At 39.5% G+C, this 15984-nt stretch overlaps 1 protein-coding gene across 19 annotated transcripts in view; it reads left to right on the top strand.

The window, feature by feature from the left end:
• Window positions 1-15984, top strand: part of LOC306841335 (receptor-type tyrosine-protein phosphatase delta-like) — a 347810-nt gene that overhangs the window by 287996 nt on the left and 43830 nt on the right. For 8 of the 19 annotated variants that reach the window (XM_079371180.1, XM_079371177.1, XM_079371176.1 and 5 more), the window contains exons 13-15: window positions 13143-13331; window positions 14519-14527; window positions 15285-15302. In XM_079371180.1, the coding sequence (XP_079227306.1) occupies window positions 13143-13331; window positions 14519-14527; window positions 15285-15302 (216 nt within the window). The remainder of the gene's footprint in view (window positions 1-13142; window positions 13332-14518; window positions 14528-15284; window positions 15303-15984) is intronic. The other 11 variants (XM_079371178.1, XM_079371168.1, XM_079371167.1 and 8 more) reach the window with 2 other exon arrangements.

Here is a 15984-nt window from a genome sequence, read left to right as displayed (position 1 = left end):
TCCTCTTAGAAATTGTGCTGGGGAAACCTGCTGACTCACTGCAGGAGTTTAAATGACTTAGTGTATTTGAAATGAGGATGTATGAAGAAAATCAAGAAACTGTTCGGAACTGTTCCTCTTGTAAACTTTCTCTCACTTTTGTTTAAGAAGCGAGTTCTGTTTTTTGGCACATTTTCAGTGGTTTTTTGTCGTCAGGCTGGGACAGGATTGCAGCCAATGTCAAACACAAGCAATGACCTTCGAGTCCAGTAGATGTGTCATAGGACACCTTTTTTCATACAAGTCTCTCAAATTAGAGCACAGGATGACAAGATATTCATGGTTGTTATTGAAAATATGGATAGAAAGCGATTTAGTCAAAAAAAAAAAAAAAAACTATCTAAGATCTAAGTGTTTCGGTTATCATTGGACCCAATCAGTATATTTAAAGTATGCATGATGATTTAAGAGGCGCTGCCTGCAAGATGGATGTTAGACTTTATTGGCCTGCGTAGTTTGTGAGAAAACATCTGCCAGAGCCACAAAAGAGCTCTTGGACGCACACTGAACATGATAGATAATTCTGCGCATGTTGTTGCTCTGTTCTTGTAAACACAGCCTACTGAATTAACAATTACCGATTCAGACAAATTAGTTTTTGGTTGTTTTTTTTTGTTATTTTCCAAAGTGTCTTTTTCCTAGAAATAAATTGAGCTAAAATTCACCCTCATATTTGCAACTTGAAGTATTTGTGATGGATATGAAATGATCAGAAACGTGCTACATGCTCGGCTTGATAAAATACGATCTAAATTTGTGCTCATTTTTATGAAGGAGTATTCCATTGGATAATCACGATTGAAGTCAAGGTCAGAAACCCAGGAGTGTGTGAGCGTGAGCCAGGTAGTTGAGGGGTGCTAATGTTAGCTGCTTTGATCCGAGCTGCATTCAAAAGTCATTTTCTACTCGATTAATTGGCCACTGCAGGGTCGTCCTTAATACATCTAATGATCTTGGGAAACTTTTTTTTTTTTTGAGCCGTGCGAAGGCTGCTCACTAATTACAACTATACAACTTTGGAGTGGGGTAAAAGTGATGTTGCAAAGGTTGAGTTTCAGGGTTGTAATTACTTGTATTTTAAAGTCAGTACAGCACAAGCAAGTGCAATGACTTATTTAGAGTGTTATGGAAAAAGGGGACAAGATTGAAAATGTTTTCATCCTCTCAGCCTTCGGTTAATCCCAGCTGTCAAATCTCAAAACATTATATAATATATTTTATGATAAAGTAATGCTTCCCGCTTTCTGCTGTCACAGCAATCATCTTCCACATGGGAAGAATGCCTTTATGCAAACTTTGAATAGCCTGATATAACCCCCGTTTTCCATTAGGGGTCCTCTCAGCAGGATGTTGGCAAGCATGAATAATCTCTCGACTCCCCACTCCTGTTGCAAGCTTTTAGCCGTATCAATAATTGAAAAAGCTGCAAAGTTTTCCCTTTCTCAGGAGGAAGTGAACTTGTACACTGTCATTTCCTCAGACAGTTTAACCACAACTCCCCCCACAAGTACTCGTCTGGGTCTAATGATACTAGTCTGGTCCTTGACCCAGAAACCTATCAAAATGCATAAAGGGGTTCGAGTTCAGAGGATTTTGTGGGTGTGTTTTGACAACTGATGGGATCTCTGCATACAAGAAAAGTGTAGCACACCTCCCCTTACAAACATATATATATTTTATTTTTTTTACGCAGGTGACTCGCCACTTTAGTATCCAAACCAAGGTATTCAACACACGCTGACCCAACACCTTGGGAATGTAGAGTACATGAGGGGCTAATGAGGCAACTTCAAATCTCACAGTTTCGCCTTCTGTCTTTCCCTGCCCCGTGTGGACGTCTCACCTGGTGGCTCATTCTCTTGCGTCCTCCCTGGCTCCAGCTCCTGGTCTTTAACAGCCCTCCCTGAAAGGAGGAAATGAGCAACTCGAATAGTTTAGTTTTATTTCATGATAAATGTTGACTCACAGACATATTCTTTATTAAGCTCTGAAATATCAAGAAGCATCAAACCATCCCTAGTGGGCGGTAAGAGGGTAAATATACAATGAATAAGCCTGGAACATAAAAAGAGAACAGATGTCTGGCAGTATATGCTTCAAAGTGACAGGAGTGTCTGTGAGAATGGAGGCGTCTCTGAGGAAAAGGTACTGTGCGGTTGTTCATATATTCCCAGCCACTTCCTCTTTATTTATGAATGCTTAATGCACTCAAGAGGATCAAATGAGGGTTGATGGACTGTTAAAAAAAAAGAGCTAAATGAAAAGGAGAAGAGGGATCCTGAGGTTCATTTCAAGGAGTTGATATAAGAATAAGCGTCATCAGGTTTAGCTTTGTGTTTGGCAAATAGCTCAAAGCTTTGTCAAATAGTTTTTCTCACTTCTCCTCTTTTGAATATTACTTATATCAGAAAAAAAGGCTGATGGCAGATAAGAAGACAAGAGCACAAGTTTTTTTTTCTTCTTTTTTTTCCCATTTCCCAAACTCTAAATAAATGGGGCACTGTTTTCGGAAGTAAATGGAATCATTGCTCAAGGTAACAACCAGCAAATGGAATATGCAAAGTGAAATCCTGAAGAGGGCGGGAAGGGGACATAAGGCGAGGGAGGCGAGAGACAGACAAAGACGGATCGAGCTACTTTGAAAGTCTCCAGACTAGCAGTGACTGCATTGAGGCAGAAGAAGAGTCAGCGAGTAAGGCAAACGTAAAAGACAATGGAAGTGTGGAAGAAGAAACAACATGATTGGTCTTAAAATCCCTCTGTCTTCCTCTCCGCCTTCCCCCTAGGTGATCTTTACTCAGAACAGTACATCTGGCTCCGCTAACGTGTAGTCTGTAAAGCAAGAAGAGCGGGGGGGCATCTGAGCGTAAATGGCGCTTTGTGCCTGGCTTCCTGCCTGCCTCGCTGCCTGCCCAGCCAGGCCTGTAGAGAAAGGCCCCCTCTCCGCCCTTCCTGCTTCATCTCTCCTTTTCATCTCCCTCTTTACCCATCCATTTTAGCACTACCCCTAAGGGGCATCCGACACTAACACTCACTCTCTGCTGCTTTCATTCTCTTTCCTCCCACTCCCTTCGCCTGTGTTGTAAATGGAGGAATATCACAGCTAATCTGTCATGTTTATGAATGACACGGGGCCTAGGGAGAGTTGGGGAGCCTAGCCAGAAGAGGCGCACATCTCTGTTGCGTGCCCTCTGCTTGGCTGATCCAATCTGCCCCAGCAGCGTTGGCCATAAAAAATGTCTATAGGGGATGGCTGGCTTGGGGGAACATTAGGCAGGGTCATTTCAAAAACATAACTCCAGCCATTTTCTGGCTTAGATCCTGACGCTCCACCATTTTCTATCAAATTCCACCTAATTTCCAACCAAGAACGACAACTGCTTCTCAATGGAGCTCCCTACAGTTCCAGTACAAGGGGACAGATTAGCTCATTACTGTCTGGAATAGTTGTCTATAAAGGATGGGAGGCTGGAGGAACATTAGGTGTAGTCATTTTATAGCATAACTCGAGCTATTTCTTACCATTAACCCGCAGTGCCATACAATTCTTTATCATATTCTCACCATATTACAACCCAAAACTGCTAATGCTTGTAAATGGAGCTTCCTACAATTCCAAAACAGTCCTTGAATGGGAATATATTTTTAATTTAAAAAGAGAAAAAAAATTTAAAAATCCCCAGAATAGACACACCATGACACTATTATGTGGGCTTAGAGTTTGTATAACAAGTTCGCCAATGTCATTCAGAAAGAGATTTGGATTGTTCATCTGTGAAGGTTTTTCTCAGGGAAAAACCCCCCAAAAAGGATGATTAATAGATTGGCTCTACAATGGTTTCCTCATAATCTCAGGCATTAGGCGAGGGCTTTTTAATGACAAATAAGCAGCATTCAATTAATTATACAATCTCAAAGGGGATTTATGGGAGAAACAATCAGTGCAGGGCAAAGGGGGAGAGGATGCTATTTTTCACCAAGACAGAGTGCCGTGAACCTCAGGTTAAGGAAGCCTTCACTTTCCCTCCTGCTGTATTTTGTTCCAACGCTTATCATCACAAGAGATTTGGGGCAACACATTGGGTAGCATTTCCCAGTCCATTCCTTTTTCTCCTCAAGGCAACATGAGTGAAATAAAATTTGAGAAGACACAAGATTGTCTCGCATTGTCTGCCCTCAGGTTTTTGCAATTTTCTCAAAGAGACTGTATTTGTTCAGCAAATTACTGAACTACCTTTTAGTGGTACTAAGCTTTGGAGACTTAATGCCACTTTGGGTTGAAGTGGGATTGCACCTCTTAAAACTCTATTACAGACAATTGGAATTAGCTGTTTGAGCTAACTGTGGCACATTGAAAGTCATATTCATTAGCATGCTTTGTACAGTACATGTAGGATCAGCTAATGAACTCAACCAACATATGTTTTAGTCAGCTCAGCTACGTTCTTTCTGCTGATTTCTTTTGCATAGAGGTAGACATTTTTTTCACTTCAATATATATAGTATTCTAGGGAACATTTGCAAAAACATGACACCAATGGTCTGGTTTTCTGGAAGCCTTGTGTGGGTAGTTGTCATCTGAATTTAAACAGGTAAATTACCAAGCATGGCATCCATTCGTTGTGTTATTTTAACCTAAAATAGCCCACCCTTGTATGTTTAGCAATGTCTTACATTATCGGAAAAATAGTCTTGACACAAATAAATACAAGGAACACTGACATGCTGTTATTTGAAAGAGTTAAATACATGTTTACCTTAAGTTAAGATAAATGGGTCAAAGGCTTTCTAAAAAAAAAAAGAAAAAAAAACCTGAACTCTCCAGCATTCTGCTATATACAACAGGATTAGTTTTAACCTGCAAGACGGGCACAGATGCATTTATAAACCAAAACTGAAAAGCAGTCATGCCTTGCCACTTAACATTTTCTCATCACTTCGTCTAAGGCTTTGGAACATAAAGCTGTGGCCCGAGGGTATAAAATTGGGACGTGCTCTCACATTTGAGCTTCTAAGTCTTTTCCAGTCCAGGCATTCATTAAATAACCAAATCAATCCAGATCCATGCCTTTTTATAAAAGGAAAAGAAAAAAAGTAAGGGTTGAATCCCAGTTCAGAGGCCTGCGAAACTCAGGAAGGTGAACATTTCCACCCAGACACACTTGTGTGCGCTGTATTAGAAAGAAGTGCTGGGCATTTCTCTTTTTTTCCATTATTGGATTAGTTAAGCAATACCTACCCTGTGCAGGTGCCAGGAGGCTTATTTGAGAAATCTGGCTCAAAGGAAGCTCTGAGGGAAACCTAATCTTATTTAGACTGGACATTATATGTGCCAAACAGCAGTGGGATGTATCAACAAGATAAATACAGTCTTTGGATTTTCTGAGGGCATTTAAGGAAATTTTAGACATCTTAATTTGTCTGTTTCTCCTTTTTTTTCTCACCTTAGCTTTTGTGCCTTGCATGCCTACCTGACTTGTTGTTTTCTCTGTGGATTGCTATACCTGCTCAGTCATGAATGATTCCTTGCAGTCTTAATGTGAAGAAAAGTAGTTCTAACTTGCATCTTTCCTGCAGTATTTCAGACATTTTACAGAGGGCGCTGCTGAGAGAAATAGGCGTAGACAATGGCGTAAAATGATGGGAAAGTCTAGCATATCATCAAGTTCTAGGTGTCAAGTAGTAACTAAAGCAAAAACTAGGATCAGAGCAGAGAGGCTATGCCATTTTACTGGTGATTTACATGAATACAATCAAATGTATGCAGATTCTTTAAAACCATAGGAAATATGTGATATAGTAAGTACGGGAAATACAAGAGTTACGTAGATCCATCGTCAAAAATTTATGTAGAGATAAGTTTCAACTCTGCTAAAGTTCATGTGTGGCATGATGGATGGAGTACGGAGTAGAGCAATGTTGTCTGAGTCCAAGTTTGCGGGAGTTCAACCAAGCTGCAGGTAGCTGATAAAGAAAAGGGTGGACTCTGATTTAGAGCCTGCCAATCATTTAGTGTTCGATTGTTGAGGTACACCTTTAAATCAAAGCATACAGTGTAGCTTGGAAGCAGAGCAAGGAAATCAACAACGATGTGGGTGAAAGTGGCGAGACATTAGAGTGAGAGGAAAGAGGAAAAATAGAACAGATGCCGTCATAGAATTGGCACAATATGGAATTGCTGTGTGCCTTTTGTTAATCAAGAGCTCTTACGTTTGGTTGAGTAATTTTGTTTGTGTGAAAACAAAAGCATAATTAACAGTTCCCTCTCCCATGCCAAAGGAAAAAATATAACTGAATACGTCAGTTGAACAGGGGCCTAACGGAGCGCTTTGTATGAGAGGATTCAGGTCGTCTCTGAACGGATGTTTTAACAAGGCATTTGATCATTTTTTTTCACAGATTTGTCAACCAATGATTGTGAACATTGTTTTACTGTTAATGTGTTCTTAATCAGCAACCTCATTTAAACACCGTAGACCAAATATCTGCCTCGATAGACAATGTCTTTTTATCTGAGTGTCGATGTCCTGCACCCTTTGTACATTTTGTGTTCATCACAAAATCACTGTCATTTTTTATTGTATTTAAGTACTTGTTATTTTAGCCTTGTTTTTTTTTTCTTTTGCACCAGTACACCAAGACAAATTCCTTGCATGTAAGTGTACATGGCTATAAAAACAAGTCTGAATCCTACAAATCTTTCACCCTTCACCTTAAATATTCTTGACCTTTTTTTTTTTTTTAATATTGTTTCGCCAACTCAAGTCACGTGAGCTCTACTTTAATCTTCGACGGCTAATGTGTGAGCAAACCATTAAATAACATACCAAAGTCTAAGTGCCATCCTTGTGAACAGCAAGAGTGCTGTATGATTAACTTGATTAGCACCCTAACCCTGCGAAATTCTTCTATCTTTGTTCTCACTTCTTTTGGATTCTTGAGCGTGCAAAGGGCTTTAATCAGTGTCCCTCAACTTAAAATTATATGCTTCAGCATGGTAGTGGGGAAAAAAAACTGGCTTTGGCTCAAGCTGCTGAGAAATATAAGCAGTGCTGTCACACTCCATGGGTAATGTTTTGTGGCTAATCTTTTGTGTTGGCTAAAATCTTATCTGGGGAGGGGTAGTAAGGGGGATCAGATTGATTCTTTAAACTGGGCAAAAATAATCTTTAGGCCAGAGGGAGAAGAAGAGTCAAAAATGTAAGCGTGTTGTACTTGAGGACATCTGCCCCAAATTCCCACAGTTCCATAATCCTGCATCTTTCCAAGGCAGGATTCCCAAACAACAATACCTCTTGACACACACTATTCTCCACAACGCTGCCACAGCAAGTGACCTGTGACAGCCTCTTTGAGGAGATTGTATCCACTCAAATAAATATATCTTATAATGGCCGGCAGGGATTTTCCCCCGAAGAATAACCTCAACCGCAGGGTGAAAGTCTTGTTCCGCATGAAAAGAAAAGGGTCAGACCGTATCCAATCCTTGTGCAGCAACCAAGGAACAAAAGCCAAAATGTGACCGGAAAGGTTTATGTTTTAAGTCTAGTGCAACAAATCCTTGGCTTTTTCACAACTTAGTTGAAATTAAATGTGTAATTTTGTAGCCAAATATTATTCCAGTGTCATAAAACAGAATCTGCGTTTGACTTCCTTGGACTTAAAAGCTGAATTACACTCAATTGTATTACCTTCCTTATGGTAATACGTAATGAAGGATATCAATAAAATCCCAATATGGCATGGCATTTGACATCATAGTGTGCTATGAAAATGTGATCTAGTGAGATAAGTCTGAAAACTGTGAACCAACAAGCTAAAGTTGATGCAATCTTTCCACGAAGCGCCAATCATTTTGTTGAAAACATGTACCCTGCATGTAGTTGATCATTATTCTGAATTAAAAGGCTTTTGACCCTGTGTACCATAGGAAGGTAGGCGTACAGAAGGTGCAACACAGGCAAAAGGTTGCTTATAGTATTAGCTTCTTTTTTTTTTTTTTTTTTTTTTTGGAGCCACATTTTCTCACAGCCTTCGACATTTGGCCTTCGTTTTACCGTCTGGTTCTAATGAATTCCAGCACGAAGGTGTAATTGCATTAACCTTATAAACACCACCTCACAGTTCACATACACACAAGTACCTCGGAGAAGAATGAACCGAGCAAACATGTAAACAGAAACAGAGCGTGTTTGTATGGTACCTTTATCTGTTTTGAAGACTCCATTAGGATAATTAAATTAGAGCTTAAACTAAGTTTGTGACTAAAGCCATTACACCACAGCTGAGAAGTTGACTGTAAACAGAGGCTGGGACTGAGTGGGTATATTGGCTCTGATGTGATAAGGAACTGTGCTAAATTTATGCTGCACTTAAGCTACATTTTTGAAACGGGAATGGCCGCTGTTGTCGTACAAGGCAAATGTGATTTCATTCGCTTACATTTTATATGAATGATCAATAGATATAATCTGCTAATGGGTTGATTTTATGTCCAGTGGCCTTATGTCTTCAGCAAAAATCTGCACACTGAGGTACTTTTTGAGCCAATGTCCTCTTTATACTCCTCCCAATACTTGGCAGCGCACACTCATACAACCTGATAGCCTGGCAGTGGCTAATGTGTGCAAATTGTCATTGGGAGTCTTTTTATATCAAGCACCAGTGCTCAGCACTTCTCTAGAAGGTGACTTCAGCATTTCTCTGCCTGCCATCTCATTTAGTGTGTAGATCCATTGTTGAATATACAGTATGGGTCTGTAAGGCAGAAAACGCCCTTGTCTTTAACTGTCCCTGAGATTGCAGTTTTCAGAGAGGTAGATTAAGGAAGTGGGGAAATCTGTACAACCCCTTTTTTGTTTTATAATTTCACCTTTAAGCTTTGCTTTTTTTTTATATACCAGCTATCTAGCCCCTATACATTCTTAAGTCCTAACGCTTACAGAATGCTAAGCCCAACACATACACAAAATGACAATGACAAACAAAAGAAAAATGCTCTACAGGCACACAAAACTTTTCTAATTTCCACTCCATCAGGATGCAGCTCAGAGTTACTAAGTAACACCTTGCTAATAATTTATGTTGAACAACAACCTCTTGACTGTTAGAGGAACATCACATGGGGAAAAAAAAACTACTAGCTTATTGTCCTCTTGCTGCTTAATTATTTCACTCATTACTTTTAACAAATGCCAATCGCCCCAACTTCTGCAAACCCCTAACAAACTTGCCAAGGTTGAAATTAAACAGTGATTCATTAGGGTTTCTTTTGGTTTCCTGGCCTTGGAGAGAAAACGCTGCAGTAGCTCTGTTGACTTGAGTTGTTAATCACAGCACAAGCTGGGGAATGTGTTCCACTTCTCCTTTATTTGTTATCACAATGGCAATTTTCTTTGTGAAGTAAATGAGCTCAGAGTTGCAAAAGAAGTTGACAACATCAAGGTACTTCTGTGAAGTGATCCTGTATCTCAGATCTAAAGTTCTGTGGGAGAAAACTTCTTCCATACCGTACAGGGGATGTCATGACTCTGTGGCCGTTTTTTTTTTTGTGAGCACGAGTGCACAAAGCAGCTGTAAAATACGTTTCTGGGCTAAGCAAGAATGCATTCAACAGGCCAGAAACCTTTGTAACAGATCATTAATTTTAAATGCACTGACTGGAGTCATATCAACTGCCTGCAATAGGGTCAGCATTGTGTAACACTCGCATCCTATAGGATAAGGAAGATGGTTTTGGGGAAAGTGCCCTTTTCACCCAGACTGATTTTTTAAAGGAGTTCCACTCTTAACTAAAATCAGGCTTGATTATTATGGTCTGGACTGTGTCTACATTTTGAGAGCCCTGATATTCAAAAGATATAATTTTAAACTAACAGTTGTGGCACAGCACTATGCATATCTCCTTCGAAAAGAATAAAAAAAACTATTTTGACTCTTAGACAGCTAAATTATTATGATCTCTTGAGCACTTTGTTTAAAATTCATTGCAATTTCACAGGAGTCGCTTTTTAGGTTGCATGGCTTGTCACATCCAATTACAATATTCAACACACATCCATGCTGCTAGACTTGCTTCTGGCTATTGTGTTTGATCAGGTATACTTTTGACTCACTGAAGAATCGACTAATTGTGTGTTCAACCTTGAAAAGGCTGACGGTAGCGCGGACAGGAGCTACCATGTACTATTCATTCCTTTCTCTTCTTCCATGTCGTTCTCCATATGAATGAGCACCTTAAGAAGTCTAGTTACTGACGTTTGGCTTTTTGTTATTCTTCAATTGTTGTTTTAATGGTTCGTTTGGAAAAGACCTTTTTCTAAGACAAAACACTTTTCTGTTTCTTTTGATTTTTCTGCATTTAGTCTACATCTAGTGATTTTACAGTAAGACTATGTCACATATTTTATCTGCCCTGTGATTGGCCACCAGTCCAGGGTGTACCCTACCTCTCAACTAAAGAAAGCTGCAATTGGCTCCAACCAACCACAAAAAAAGCGGTATAGATAATAGATGGATGATAAGTTTTCTCTTTGAATACTTGAGCACTATAGGAAAAAATCAGAGCAATATTGAAGCTATTTTATAACTATGTTATAAATGAAAGCAAGTTGTGCTTAAGTCTGGCACATTGAGATTTAAATGGTATATAACTCACTACCAATAACCTAGCAAACAACATCCAGCTGAAAAAAACAAAACCCCAAAAGCATCACGTTGATAAGTTAGTTAAGAGAAAATCAGGCAATTACTAAACATTTAACCATGTATTTTTTACTGCTTCATCATTTTTAGTATAGCTATGACGTTTACTGTTAAGTGTGAGGTAACTGTGTGTCTGAAGTGACTCGATGAGGCGGTTATTGGTTTAATGAGCTGCACACTTTTGTGCAAACAACCAGCAAACACAGTGCCAGACACCTCGAAACTTTTCACAAGGGTGAAGCTGGAGCATCTCTCATTACCGTAATGGATACTGAAAGTGATAAAGATAACATATATGGCTTACCGTGTCAAGGTCTTACAGTGAGGAACCATATAAGAATGCATCGGCCAAGATTTACTGCATAATTGCATTACAGTACACGCCTGCCAAGTCAGTGACCACACTAAGAGGTATGCATTATATAGGATTTGAATTCATTAAATCCATTTTAAAATCATACCGCAGGTTGATTGGCTGTTTTGAAAGCTGGAACAAACAATACCTTTCAATCACTGTCAAAACACATGTCAGTTCAGGCAGGGACACAGAGTTGCGATGGGAAAGTTTTGCAGTTCAGTCTGAAGTCACTCATTTGTAATACAGCTTCTCTCTGAGAAGATTTATCCATCGAGGTGCTTTCTCATGCCAGATACCCAAAAGCATTGTTGGAAGGCGGCCATGATTGTCGTTTGGCTATGGCATCGCAAAGCTGTTTCCAGACTGATGTCTCCTCATGAAAATTTAATGAAGAAAGTGTTTCCAAAAAGATGCCGTTTATGAGAGCGATGGAAGACACTAATTAGCCATATCACAAGCAGGGAAAGGGAAACTTAAGGTGCAACATAAACCTCATCTGCATTCAGAATAAGTAGGTCTTGTTTTGCAGATTAGCACCTAACATTGCGGAGAGGCAGTCGCACGCCTGCTTTGAATATTCCACTCTGCACTCTATCTAGATCACCTTTGCTGCGAGCCAAAAATATTTCCTGTTCAGAGCAATGAGCTTCAGACAAAGCTGTTCAAGGCTTTGATTTTCCTCTGTTTTGCTCGAGGAACATGTTTGGAGTAAGGAGCGTAGTGAGTTATCTTCTGTGACATCTCAAACAGCAGCAAGATGTGGAAAGTTGAGACAAGGCAGGAACAAGCAAGCGAAAAACAAACACGGCAAAGGCACCCACCCTCGTCAAAGAACTTCAAAGCTTCACTTCACCTGTGTACATGTGTGGCCAGTCATTTTTTTCTTCTACCCCTTGTTTAAAAAAAAAAAAAGCATCTGTATGATTTGGTCAACGTGCACATTGGCTTTCCTGTCGAGACTTAAATGAGCGAAAAGACAGTTAGCTTAGTTCTTTTTGATGTCGTCGCTGGTTTTAAAATTTAAGTCCATGCACAAGTAGCTCAGTTCTGCATTCTTTTGATTTGCCAGCAGGGGGCGACTATTGATGAAGATAAGGAGGATAAGGTTCAACTTTATTGATCCACCAGTGGGGGAAAAATGGGTGTTAACAGCGGCTCCAAAAAACAGGAAGATGTAACAAGAAGCATTTCTGTAAAGATTAAGATGGGATAATCCATTTTTATCTATTACTTCACAAAACTTTTTCCAAATTACTCGATGGTCTAAAAGTTCCCGGTCTTTCTAAATTAAGCAATTTGATCACTATTTAAATAAAGGTCCCATTCGGAGTAATATTAACAACAGAGCAGGGTATGCTTTCGGGGTCGGGCTAGCTGGAATTGAAAAGTATCTGCCATGGTGATATGTCCGTCGTCATTCCGGCATAGATGTTATTTCTGTTGTCTGACTCTCTGTGCCTGTGTTCCTATGTTCCTATGTTCCTACTGTTTTCATCTGGCTTCAAACTAAAATTTCCTCTCAGGAAAATATAAAGTTAAAGTAGAAGTGGGCTAAGTAAGCTTTAGCATTTACTTCACAGTCCACACGCATTCTGTTTGTGTGTGTGTGTGTGTGCTATCTATTCTCCTCTATCTTTCAGCAAGTTACATTTTTCTCCCAATAAACTAAACTGCTCGATGACTACTTAACTGTTGTTATCCATAGTCACTTTTTTTTAAATCATTTTTCTGTCCTTGTCAATACCAAATAGTGTTTGGGTAGGAATAAAATGAATTAGCAAGATTTGAGCAAGAATGTACAATTTTACTCAGAGAAAATACTGTAACAAAAAAACACATCTATTTTACTATGTTACTGTATTGTGCTGATACAAAGCTGTCTCTACTTTCGTCCAAGACCTTCATCTATCCTCTTGCTCTCTAGTCTTATGATTTTAATTTCCACTGGCTCTACCTCCTCATTTGCTCAGCACAGACTTGGAGGAGGATCAGTGACTTTCTGACTCTGACCTCTGCCACAATGTCTCTCATCTTTTTCCAGAGGACCAGCTGCCCCCTGGTTTCCCCACCATAGACATGGGCCCACAGTTAAAAGTGGTGGAGAGAACTCGCACTGCCACCATGCTCTGTGCCGCCAGTGGCAACCCTGACCCTGACATTTCCTGGTTCAAAGACTTCCTCCCCGTCAACACCACCAACAACAATGGACGCATTAAACAGCTCAGATCAGGTAGGTTTCCTGTGCTGAAAACCTTGTCTCGAAACAGGGAGTCTTCTTTCTCGTTATCCTCTTTCTGCTCTGCTCCCCCTGTTCTGTTCTCTCATCCTCTTCTTCCTTCCATAATTTAACTTCTCATTTGGCTTTTCATTTTGTAGGTAATGGCATTGTTTCTACTATATCCTGTCCTCTACTCTCTGTAAATCCTGGTGTGTGTTGTCTGTACGTGTGCCCCCCTTCTTGTCTTCCAGTGTTGTCTTGGGCTGTCGGGACTGTTTCCCCTTCTGTTTGCTGGCTTCTGCCCTAACTTCTGCCCTCATTGCTCACTGCTGTGACTTTTAAAAAATTGATTATTTTGCTGTTTTTGGCTTTGATTTCCTTTCCACTGCATTGGTGCAGGATTTTTTTTTTTTTTTGATCCATTCTCTTCATTTGTTGTGTCTATCTTTCTTTCTTTTTTTTACGATTAATATTCAACATTCGGCTTCATTCAGAATCTGCTAAGGAGTGCACAATGATTTTAAACAAGGATAACAAGCAGTAAAGCAAATTAAACTTGTGCAATTGTTGCCTTCCACCTCCGAAAGAGGGATCCTGAAACAACCTCCGAAATTGTTTTTGCTTTTCTTATGTGCAGCTTTGTTTTTTTATAGAATCAATGAAAAACAGTTAATTCTGTGCAATCAGCCACAGTAGTGCGTAAAACTCCATAAGCCTTCTCCCTTACGCTTAATTCTTTCAACTTAAAGCCCCTGCTTTATTGTACAGATGCTACCTTTGTTTTGATTTGCCTGTGATGAACCCGAATATACCCATTCGCCTGGATATCTGAAGTTTACAATATTTCAATACAATAGGGAATATTTACCTTTCAAAGTTAACAAAAATCATAGCCTGCCGCTTTAATTCCCCGCTAATGGCAACGCATCAGCGTAACTACTTGTAAAGTCCAAGTCTTGTATGTTTGACCACCTGTCTTCACAGATTTCACAGCTGTCCTCTTGTTAAAACGTCTTGTTAACATGACTTCCTGACTTGTTTTCAACAGAACTGTGTAGAGCTAACTCTTATTTCTAATGTGCGACTTTGATTCACGCAGTTATTAAAGATTTAACCAAACCTTGTCAACTAAACTTCCATAAAGAATATGATCGTATTCTTATGCTGTCTTTCTTCTCTCTATATTTTTAAATCTACAGAATCCTTTGGTAAGTGCTTAGCTCTAAAGCACACATCACCCCCCCACTAATTTTTCATGTTTCCAACAACTATTAAAATGCATGGCATGCATTTTACTAACGGATATTAGATTAGATTAGATTTAGTTTCAGGGCTACACACACTTTCCCTCACCCCAAGGTGTTCAAGTGTCTTTAGCGTACCAGTTATAGTATCTTGAGATGATAATCACCAAGCTTCAGCTTAGTCTTGTCATATTATGACTTTGGTAATGACCTGTCCTCACATGTTACTCACTCACTGACCCACCACTTACTCACGTCTTTAATCTTTTAACATCAGAACATTAGGGATAGGATATTTCAAGGAGTTTGTAGGGAGGTGACCAGCTCAGGTGAAGCAAAGGGAACTCAGGCTTTTTTTTAAATATGACTTCTCTTGACCTTATACACAAAGTCCTCCAAGTCTTTCCCCTTTGTAGATGCTCTTCAGAAGCCATGCCACTTCCAAAAATGGCACCTCCCCGTGGTACACCAATGTACAAATTCTTCTCTCTGACCTATGAATTTTCTATGATGAATCCTGTCTTTCTCTGCCAGTAGAGCACAAAAAAGCTCTTCTTCTCTCTCTCTCTCTCTCTCTATCTCCTTTCTCTTTCCTCTAGTACCTTTATTTACGTACCCTGTTAAATCTAATTTGATTCTTCTTCCAAAGCCCCCAGCCTCTATCTACTCGTACTAATGCTTCTTCTTTCTAATCTTATTTGCATTCATATTATCCACCCAGGTGGTACACCAATAAGAGGTAAGAGTGCTGAACTGACGTTCACAGAATGAAAATAATACAAATTCATTCTTGCTGTCAACCCATCCATTCACTCGAATCACCTCCATTTTTGTCCTGTTTACCAATACCAAATCCCATTTTGTTCACATGGACCTTCCTTCTTCTTTGTCCTGTTTTGTTTTTTATTTTTTCTTCGATAAATTTGTCTTCCATCTTTTTGTCTATGCTTTATTTCCTCCTTTTTGTTCTGGTTTCAAGAGCCTGTTTAGCTCAGTTGTGATATGCTTGCTCTGGCTCAAATAAGCATATCCAATGACAATTATTTTTTTAAACTATATTTTTTTCCGTTCATTTTTGTTTTCTTTTTTGACCATAGCGAATCATGTGTCCCTCTTTTTGTCCAACTAAAACAACCAAGCATTTTTTCCCCCTTAGCTGTTCTTGTCCAGCACTAAAAATATGCACAGATGCTGTGGAATCACGCAGGCATGCTGAAGACAACATTGCCTCTCCTCTGCTTTTTTCTCCCAAAGAATTCTTTCTATCTTTGCAAACTATTTTTTTCCCATTTCTTCTATTTGCTTTCCTCTCCTGTACCTCTACAAAAAAGCCCAAACAACCACTTTTTTGATAAAGTTTATACGGTGCTTTTTTCTCTTTCACCTATTTTTCTTACTTTTCTTGGGTTTGGAGACTATTT

This window comes from Symphodus melops (genome assembly GCF_947650265.1).
Source record: "Symphodus melops genome assembly, chromosome: 20".
In the NCBI taxonomy this organism is placed as follows: Eukaryota; Metazoa; Chordata; class Actinopteri; order Labriformes; family Labridae; genus Symphodus; species Symphodus melops.
The sequence above is the reverse complement of the archived record's forward strand: the minus strand, read 5'-3'. Positions and strand labels throughout refer to the sequence as shown.